Here is a 10,346-nt window from a genome sequence, read left to right as displayed (position 1 = left end):
GTCATTGGAAACAAGTTTCATCAACTTTCCAATGTGGACTGATGGCCAGCGGCTCTCCATGACTTCAGTGTTGATTGGAACTGCTGACACATCCATCCAGGGGACTGAGCAGCTACTGGGTTCCTTGACCCTCAAGCCTGCAGAAAGTTATTGTTGGATTGTCATAAGCCAATCCAACAAGTGCCCCTTTTATTCATTTTTATTTAAAATGGGTGTGCCTCCAGCCACTGCAAACAAACTCCAGACACATGTGCCACCTTGCACATCTGGTTTATGTGGGTACTGGGGAATTGTACCTGAGTCCTTTGGCTTTGCTGGCAAGTGCCTTAATCTCTAAGCCATCTCTGTAGCCCAAATCCCCTCTTTAATACCAGCTCATTCTGTTGGTTCTGCTCCTCTAGAGAACCCTGACTAATAAAATCCTGGAACTTGCTAGGCCATGAATGAATAAACACTGGCTTTAGGGTCTATGTTGAGTGCTTATTAAAGGCATGGGTGGCTTCTTTCTCTACACTAATCTGACTGCTTATTATTTTAAAGTAAGCGCTATTGGGCTGGAGGGATGGCTTAGCGATTAAGGCGTTTGCCTGCAAAACCAAAGGACCCAGGTTCAATTCCTCAGGACCCACGTTAACCAGATGCATAAGGGGCGCATGCATCTAGAGTGCGTTTGCAGTGGCTGGAGGCCCTGGCGTGCCCATTCTCTCTCTCTCCCTCTTTCTCTCTGTCAAATAAATAAATAAATAAATAGATAAATAAATAAATAAAATATTTAAAAGAACACTATTAAGCCAAGTGTGGTGATGCACACCTTTAATTCCAGTACTTGGGAGACAGATGTAGGAGGATCACTGTGATTTCAAGGCCACCCTGAGACTACATAGTGAATTCCAGGTCATCCTGGGCTATAGCAAGACCCTCTCTTGAAAAGCAAACAAAACAAAACAAAAAAAAGCACTATACAAGGCATTTGAGGGGTTGAACCCACAGGAATGGGAAATCAGTTTATAGGGTAAATAAAAGTTCTGGAGCTGGTTTTGCGCTATGATCATACTTCCACTCACTGAATTGTATACTAACCCATGGCTAAAATGGGAGACTTTAGATGTGTACTTTACTAGTGGGGAGGAAAAATAATCAGGTGGTGCAGGCCTGTAATTCCAGTAACTCAGGGTGCTGAGATAGTAAGATGTCAAGTTTAAGGCCAGCCTGGGCAAGATCTTGTCTCAAAACGTGAAAAAAAGGGGGTAAGGTTGAAGAGGTGGTGGTGAGGCAGTTGCCTAGCACGCAGAAAGCTCTGTTCCAGTCCCTAGTACTGCAAAGAAAGGAAGAAAAAAGAGTGGAGGAAGAGAGGGAGAGAAGGAGGAAGGGAGGGAGAGGAGGGAAGGAAGGGAGAGAGGGAGGGAAGGAAGGGAGGGAGGGAGGGAGGGAGGGAGGGAGGGAAGGAAAACCACAAAGATGTCAAGTTACTTAGATTAGGAAAGAGTAGTGGCTCTGTGTTATTTTACTGGTGAGAAGATACAGAGATAGAGAGACAGAGATATACAGATAGATAGTTTGGACAATTGCTGTCAGTTTCTGACTCCTTTCCTTTCTTCGGGAAATGATTGGCCAAGCTGAGGCCCACCCATCAGGGCTTCCCTCGTAGGTCGGACCCTATCCCATCCTGTCCTGGCGGTGTGTATATTGGGGGGACTTTGGCACCCAGGCTGGGTCCTGGGACGCTGAGGCAGGTGAATGGAAGCCGAATCCGGTTGGGAAACAGAGAAGTGGACCCCAGTCGAGGTGGAGCTGATGGCAGAGCAAGCCTGAGGGTGGGTACTGCAGTGGGAGGACGCCGTTGCTTAGCGACGGGAGGGACAAAAGAGGGACGCTGTTGCCTGGAGACCGCATTGGGCTGCCTGGCAAGCTCACTGCGGGTTTGGAGTCTGAGGCGGGTAAACCATGCCGGCACAAGCCAAGGACAAGGTGGTCCAGGACGAGGTGCACCAGAACCAGATCTTGAGGGAGCTGTTCCTAAAAGAGCTGCGAACCCAGAAGCTGTACACGCAGTACCACGTGAACCCCCTGCGCAAGGGTGAGCGGCCGGCCTGCGGGGACGCGGGCATCCTCCGCCCCCCTAGACCTCAGCTGTGGGGGCGTCTCGCCCCACATCACGCCCTGCACATTAGCTATGTTAAAATGGTTCCACATCGCAATGAAATCTCTTGGGTATAAAATAAATTTGTAATTTGGGGGGGGGGGTGCGTGGGGTTCGAAGTAGGGTTTCTCTTTATCCCAGGCTGACCTGGAACTAACTGTAACTCCAGGCTGGCCTCGAACTCACAGTGATCCTCCTACTTCATCCTCCTGAGTGCTGGGTGTGCAATAACCATATCCTGCTATGATTTTGTAATTTTGCTTCGGAAATAGTTATATTGCGCAGGGTAGGTTTTTGTTTTTTACTTTCTTTTTCTGCGCCGCCCCCCCTCTTGTCCTCTCATCTTTTTGCATTGTCTCATTCTAAGCCCAGGCTGACCTGGAACTCACTCTGTAGCCCCAAGGTTGGTTAGTTTCACTCACTGGTGAAGCTCAGCCTCCCCCTGCTGGGATACAGGTGTGTGCCACCGTGACCAGCGTGTACTGGGATTTTAATACTTTTACTTTTTTGGCTATAGTTTAGCTTCTTTTTAATATGCTGAGGGATTTTTCTTCTTCTTTTTTTTTTTTCGAGGTAGTGTCTCACTCTAGCTAAGGCTGACCTGGAATTCACTATGGAGTCTCAGGGTGGCCTCGAACTCACGGTGATCCTCTGACCTCTGCCTCCCAAGTGCTGGGATTAAAGGTGTGCGCCACCACACCCGGCTTGGATTTTTGTTGTTGTTGCGACTCACATTGCTATAGATTCTTGTCAGGAAATGGTGGGTTCTGGGCACAGAGCTCCCCTTCCCTGGCAAAACGTCCCACCCTCCTCCAGGGCTCCTATGGTTGCACCTTTTTGTGTGGTTTCATGTGGCCCTCTGACATCCGCACACTTTATAGGGCTTCAAATGGGCCCACACGTCCCCCGTCTCATACAGACCTTCCTGGAGCAGCCCACTGAGAGGAGTGCGCCTTTTGTGCCTGTTACCCCCTCCCCACACCCAACCCCTCAGTACAGGCCGGAGTCACCCTCAGCCTGTCCCTGACCCTCCGCAGTCTGGTGCAGTCGCTCCTGCTCATTCCTCAGCACCTCTCCCTCCAGATTCTGCTCCTCTGGCCAGTAATGCACTTAGAAGCCCTTCACCTCCGCCCACACCATCCCACCCTCTAGCGGAGCCCCAACCTGCTTCCGCCTCCCGGGACTCCAAGCAGGGCGCCCAGCTGTGTTTCTTCCTCCCAGTCTCCCTACTCACCTGACATGCGTGCTCAAAAACCAGCCCCTCCAAAAAAACCCCTCTAGACAATTAAACATCACCCCTAACCATTCAAACCCATCAGCAGGTAGCCCTTGGTTGGATCTGATTCCACCTCCTCCCTAGCCTCACTCCACTCTGTCCCCTGCTTCTCATCCTCCAAAAGATGCTACCCTACCAGACACAGCCTTGACCAAAGAACCCCTCACCCTCTCCGTTCTCTGTCCATTGCTAAATAGACTTCCCAAGTCTTTGAATGCCTGAAGTGCCCCCCCCCCCCCACTTAACGTGGTCCACTGCAGCCTGTCTAGAGAAAATGCAGTGGACTCTTCTTTTGTTCATAACTAATCCCATTTCCTCCTAGAACCCATCCCCATGCTATTTTCAAGAGAAAAAAAGTCATGTCCAATTCTGTTTAAACTTCGTCTATTCCAAGAGTTCACAAAATTCCTTCAGACAATACCTAGAAAAGCACCATCTCCCAGACTGAGTCCCTTGAACACAGGATTAGTGGGATCCACTAAAGAAAAATGAGGAAATATTATCACTTGCATTTATGTTTACACCGTAATATGCTTATTTATTTGAGACAGAAAGAGGCAGATAGAATGAGTGAATACGGGTGCGCCAGGGTTTCTTGTCACTGCAGCAGAACTCCAGATGCGTGTGCCACTTTGTGTGTCTGGCTTTACGAGGGGACTGGGGAATTGAACCCAGGCTGCCAGGCTTTTCAAACAATCAACCTTAACCACTGAGAAATCTCTCTAGCCCTATGCTTACTTGTGTTCAGAAAGAAATCACTTTTGGTGACTATACTGGTAACAGTGACCGGAGATGGCCTCGATACTCATATCAGGTGTTCATGGAGGGGAGCAGAGGAGGTAGTAGGGTCTGGGATAACAAGCCCCATGGAGGACACTAGTTTCTTCTGCCCTTGCTCATTTCTTCTCCCACTCCACCAGCTCACGCCTCTCCCATCATGCGTCACCTGGCTTGCTCCCCTGAGCTGCTCCAGCCTTGTGGATGTGTCTGACTTCCCAGGCGTTCTCTCATTTTCCCGCACAGCGCATCCCGCTTCACCTAGGACTCTTCTCAGATGTACCTTCCCAGGAACGTGTCACCACATACACCTGTGTCACCTCTGTGCGTGTGACTTGCTTTGTCGTTCTTGCTCACAGTGACATCCGCCCAGGATCACCTGTTCTCTCTTTTTAGTCATCTCAGAGGGAAAGTGCAGTAGAATGTGGGAACCAGCTTTATCTTGCTTGAGCCCCAGTGTCTGGTGCTTTGGAGGGATGTGGATTCCTCCTGTGCCCCCTGGGGGGGGGGTCCATCACTGTCTACTAGTAGCAACTGGCCACCAGGCATGTTTGTTTCCCTATAATCCAGCACCATCCCTGAGAATGTTCTTCCATGATGAACGTCTGTGCTGAGGTGAAAGACCAGAACAGTCACTGGAGCACTTGGAATGTGGCTCTGAGATGGAGGAACTGGATTTTAACTGTGCCCATTTTAGTCATTTAAGTTCAGGCAGTCACATGTGGCCACTAGACTAGAGTGCCATTCTTTTTTTTTTTTTTTAATTTTTATTTATTTATTTGAGAGTGACAGACACAGAGAGAAAGACAGATATATATAGAGAGAGAATGGGCGCGCCAGGGCTTCCAGCCTCTGCAAACGAACTCCAGACGTGTGCACCCCCTTGTGCATCTGGCTAATGTGGGACCTGGGGAACCAAGCCTTGAACCAAGGTCCTTAGGCTTCACAGGCAGGCGCCTAACCGCTAAGCCATCTCTCCAGCCCTAGAGTGCCATTCTTGTCTGTGAAGACCTAGTTCAGCTTTGTCCCCTAGTGCCCTGCAACAGTGCCTGGGATGAGGCAGACTTAGTAAGTGCTAAAGGGGCGCCTGCTATAGGGTGATCCTGAGGATGGGAAGTTACCTGCTAATGCGAACTGTGGTGCTGTTTTTCTAGTTCACACCATAACCAGAAAGCCCATGTCTTGGCATGATAACTTGGAGGAGCCTGAAGACGGTAAGTCCTCTCCGAACAGTGTCAGCTGGGGGGAAAAGAATGGGGCCCTCAGCTTTCATCCTGGAAACTGCATTAAACCAAGGTCATAAGAGACTGATGATATATTCAGTTATAATGGCAGCTTACTGTGAAGCTGATGGAAATGTCCCTAATGCCCCTAACAATTGATTCATTTGTCCGTCAAACATTTCTGTACTCAGCAAAGGTAGGGGTCATCACCTTTACCATTACGCTCTACTAGTGCTGGGCAGTGTTAGTGGTCAGTACTTTGACAATTACCCTCTAGTAGTGTGTAGAAGGTATTTTTGTTGTTACTGCTACCATTGGTTTCATGCAGTAATGTTGTTGGTTGCTATTGTCACCATTGCCCTAGGTTAGTGCTCAGTCATGTTGGTTCTTGGTATTTTCCTGACCCTATACCAGCACTCAGCAACACAACTGCTCATTAATTTCATCCTCACACTGTACTAGTACTCAGTAATGTTAGTGTTATGGCTTTCATCATTAACCTGTACTAGGTAATGGGATGGGGCTGGAAGGAGGATCTGATAAGGGCACAGAAAGAATTAGACCTGTACATACCTGGATAAGGAGTAGGGAATAGAATGGGTGAGCCAATGGCATAGAAACCTATGCCTCGTCAAGCAGTGGCATCATGGGCACTGTTCCTGGAGGAGGTGACCACAGGCAGAGGTGGAGCTTCTCAGATGGAAGCTTGTAGCAAGGACATTCTTCCTTTTTAAAACTTTTATTGATTTATTTGGGAGACAGATAGAAGGAGAGAGAGAGAGAGAGAGAGGGAGGGAGAAAAAGAAAGAATAGGTACCCCAGGGCCTTCAGCCACTGAATAAAACTCTAGATGCATGTGCCACCTCATGCATCTGGCTTATGTGGGTCCTAGGGAATTGAACCTGGGTCCTTTGGCTTCACAGGCAAACACCTTAACTGCTAAGCCATCTCTCTAGCCCTAAGAAATACTTTATTTATTTGCAGACAGAGAGGGAGAATGAATGTGCCAGGGCCTCCAGCCCTGGCAAACTAAACTATAGATACATGTGCCACTATGTGCATCTGCCTTTACATGGTGCTGGGGAATCAAACCCGGGTCATTAGGTTTTGAAGACAAATGCTTTAACCACTGAGCATCTGTCCAGTCCCTATAAGGACATTCAATGTGGTATGACAGAAAGGCACAGAAACAAGAAACCACAGCGTGGTCTGAGAACCGTGCATGGCTCTTGTTCTTGCTGCCTGTGATGGGCTTTCCCTCAGCCTCACCCAGGGTTGGCCCCTGCTTGATGTCTGGGGAGGCCTTCTCTCACCAACCTCTCTGTTGTGCTGCCTTGGCCTGCAGAGCCCGTTGGCTTGCTCCATGGCCTATGTGATCAGGTTTCTGTGTATGCCCGCATGCTCTGCCCCTTGTCCCTCATCTAGATTACAAGCTCCAGAAGACCAGGGTCTGTGTCTGTCTTACCTAGGACTATGCTTCCAGAGCTCAGAACAGGGTGTGACACATTCGTTGAAAGATAAATAAAGAATAAGACAGCCCTATCTTGAGGCCTAAACAATCCTCTGAGGCGAATGCTCTGCCATGAAGAGACATGGCCAGGGTCAAGGACACAGGTACATGTGCTGGCCCTTCTGACTCCTTCCTAACTTGTGTCTTCTCTCCCAGTCAAGTTCCTGAATCTTATTCATCATGCAGCTCAGGGCCCAAGGAAGAAATACCCAGAAACACAGACTGAAACTCAAGAGGTGGGCTGGCAACCAGAGCCCCTGGTGAGTGTGGTCCTTTGCTTTGTGACTCTCGGGAGCATAGCAACCACGTGGGTGGTGGCCAAGAGGACAGCGAAGGGAAGTAGTCTCACCTGGGTTTGAATTCTGGCTTCCACTTACCAGTTGTGTAACCTTGGTAAATCGTGCTGCAATTCGGTGACTGCTTCCATAATGTGGAGATATCAGGGTGGTCATGAGGAAGAAATGAGGCAGCATCTGTAAATTCCCAGAACAGCAGCTGCTCGGTCAACATGGGTGGGGCTGCTATGATGTGATGGGGAAGGACAGACAGGAGGGTCCAGAGCTCAACCCCTCAGTCAGGTGCCGACCTTGGCCCCTTGAGTTCATCCCCATTGTCTTCACACACTGAATGAATCTCAAATATCCTGCCTCCCAAGAGCTCTCTGCACCTCACATTCCCCTCCTCCCACCCAAGGGCCTGGCTTTCCACCTGTTCCACAGCTCTGGTCCTGGAATGTGGTGCCACTCTATGCCACTTCATGGAGAGTTGAGTAAAAGGCTCCTTAAGTCCATGGTTTGACCTGTGGGGAACTGCTCATTTGCAATGGCTCCTCTTCAGATATGTGGCCTCACCTTGGAGAGAGGACAGTAGAAGGGGAAGGAAGGTGATGTTTGCAGAAGACTCATCACTTACACAAAGAAAAGGAAGCTAAGAGGGGCTGGAGAGATGGCTCTGTGGTTAAAGGCACTTGCTTGCAAAGCCCAATGACCCAAGTTCATTTCCCTAGTACCACATAAAGCGAGATCACAAAGTAGCACATGTGCCTGGCGTTTGTTTGCGGGGGCAGGAGGCCCTGACACACCCATTCTCTCTCTCTCAAATAAATAAATAAAAACGTGAGGTTCAGGAGATGGAGATGTAAAGATAACTCAAACTAGGCATGGCGGCACCTTTAATCTCAGCACTCAGGAGGTCACTATGAGGATCACTGTGAATTTGAGGCCAGCCTGGGACTACAGAGTGAGTTCCCGGTCAGCCTGGGCTAGAGTGAAAATCAACCTGAAAACTACAACACAACAAGAAACAACAAAAAGACTATTTGAAGGGGAAAAGATGCAATGAGAGAGCAAACATAGTGAATGAGGGAGAAATGCTAAAGAAGAAATTATTCAATAACATGACTGAATAAGAATAAAGAATCATTTACTCAGTGATTGTTAAAGATCACAAGGACGATATTATTTGAGGGTGGAACATTGGCAACATAATGGGTTATGCAATGGAGGAGAAAGGCTGGGCTTGATTTGGAATTCGGCATGGGCAGATGGGAGTGTAAGGCTAAGGATAGAGGTGTGTGTGCGTGGGGGGGGGGTCTTCCAGGATGAAGGAGGTGCTGTCTAAACTGACTTTAGAGTAGTGTTGCTGAAAGGCAGGCCATGGTGAGCAGACATGTGAAGGATAGTGGAGAATGTGAATCCTGATCAGAACTGAGGGTGATCAGACCCTGAGGGTGGGGGTTCTGGTTAAAATGACTTAGCAGGATGTTTGCTAAAATTGGACAATGTATGGATGAACATAGAAGTCTAAAATGTCAGGCCTACTTGAACAAGAATTCAGGACAGCTTGAGGAATTCTGTCAATCAGAGACTTTTTTCCATGTAAGAAGTAGGGTTTGATGGAAGGAAAACTGGGATGAAGGTTGAAACCAGCAAATTAGATCATGGGCAACTTAGACAAATAGCACCCAAGGGTATACCTCCAGTAGCTTACTTTCTCTAACTAGGCCCTGCCTTCCACAACTACCACCTCCCCCTGGTCTACTCAGAATTTGTGTCCACAAAGTGATTAAGACATTCAGAGCTTCCCTTATCTCTCCATAAACCTCACCTCTGAATACTGCTCACCTAAAGAACCTCTGAGCCTTAAACACTGTGACGATATCCAAACTATCATTAGGCCTATGCCTGGAGAAGGTATTAAACTGGAGTTTCACAGTGCTACAGGTTGGGGCAGAAGAGGTTTGATGGGCTCCCTACATTAAGGGGGATGCGGCCTCCCTGCTGTGAGCTACTGTCTAGTGGTGGGGAGTCCTTAGGTGAGGTCTCCAAATTAGGTGGTAGGAAGGAGAGCATCTCCACTGTGCATAGGTTATTCTTTTACCCTTGATCTTTTAACAAAAATTGAAAATCTTTTATTTATTTATTTGCAAGGAGAGAGAGAGAGAGAGAGAGAGAGAGAGAGAGAGAGAGAGAGAGAGAGAGAGAGAAGGAGGGAAGAAGAGAGTGAGAGAATAAGGGAGGGAAGGAATGAGGGAGAGAGACTGTATTGGTGTTTCAGTGCCTCTTGCCACTGAAACTGAACTCCAGATGCATGCACCATTTTGTGCATCTGGCTTTATGTATGTACTGGGGAATTGAACCTGGGCCATCGGGCTTTGCAGGCAAACACCTTAACTGCTGAGCCATCTCTCCAGCCTGCCCTTGATCCTTGATCTAAACGCTGGCATCTCCTTGTCATAGGCAGGGTTTATCAGCACAGCCCTGCTGCTGTAGCTCAGGAGAGCAGCCGGGGTCAGGCTAGCTCCAGCTGACTCACACCTAGGTCTTTCCCTTCCCAACAACCTTCTTTCTGATCCTGTTTCCTTCTCTCTAGGTCAACCCGGAGCGCAGTGACCGTAGGATGAACCACTTCAGGGTCTACAATGACATCACTCTGTACAAGGCTAAGATGTGGAGCTTGGGAGAAGTTGATCGCCACAAGTGACATTCCAGTGGTGGAGTTGGCTTTCGTACTGTGTTCCTAAGCTGTGCATTGTCCTGAAAAATAAATGCTCCTTCACCCAAGAAATGGAATTATTGCAAACTGTACTTTATAGATCATAGCTTTATTTATGACTCACAGTCACAGAGTAGTCTGGACCAAAAAAGTTCAGGATGTTGCATCACAGGGAAGATTGTATGTATAGTAAAGGAAAAGGAAGAACCCCATGAAAGGGGTCTTCTCTTTTTAGTCAGTTTTGCTAAAGGCTTTGCAATCTTGTTCATCTTTTCAAAGGACTAACTCCTCATTTCACTGATTCTTTCAGAGGACTATTTGTTTCATTCATTCTTTATATTTTTTGTGTCCATCTCATTAATTTCTGCCCTAATCTTAATTATTTCTTTCCTCATACTAATTTTTGGTTTGCATTGTTCTTCTTTT

General features: G+C 48.0%; 1 protein-coding gene across 1 annotated transcript; it reads left to right on the top strand.

Annotated features, from left to right (window-relative positions):
- The first annotated feature begins 1,903 nt into the window (after positions 1-1,903).
- Positions 1,904-9,923, top strand: Fam183a (family with sequence similarity 183 member A). Its single transcript, XM_004657272.2, has 4 exons — positions 1,904-2,077; positions 5,348-5,407; positions 7,083-7,186; positions 9,798-9,923. Exons 1-4 carry the CDS (start codon positions 1,945-1,947, stop codon positions 9,906-9,908), a joined length of 408 nt encoding a protein of 135 aa, XP_004657329.1. The 5' UTR covers positions 1,904-1,944; the 3' UTR covers positions 9,909-9,923.
- Positions 9,924-10,346: the final 423 nt, after the last annotated feature.

The sequence above is a fragment of the Jaculus jaculus genome, chromosome 6 (assembly GCF_020740685.1).
Source record: "Jaculus jaculus isolate mJacJac1 chromosome 6, mJacJac1.mat.Y.cur, whole genome shotgun sequence".
NCBI classification, from domain to species: Eukaryota; Metazoa; Chordata; class Mammalia; order Rodentia; family Dipodidae; genus Jaculus; species Jaculus jaculus.
Note: the sequence above shows the minus strand (reverse complement) of the source record. Positions and strands in the feature narration are given on the sequence as shown.

Coding starts and splice junctions, on each gene's coding strand:
- Fam183a (XM_004657272.2), top strand. CDS start 1,945: ATGCCGGCACAAGCCAAGGACAAGGTGGTCCAGGACGAGGTGCACCAG. Junction 2,078..5,347: donor CGTGAACCCCCTGCGCAAGG/GTGAGCGGCCGG, acceptor CTGTTTTTCTAG/TTCACACCATAACCAGAAAG. Junction 5,408..7,082: donor CTTGGAGGAGCCTGAAGACG/GTAAGTCCTCTC, acceptor CTTCTCTCCCAG/TCAAGTTCCTGAATCTTATT.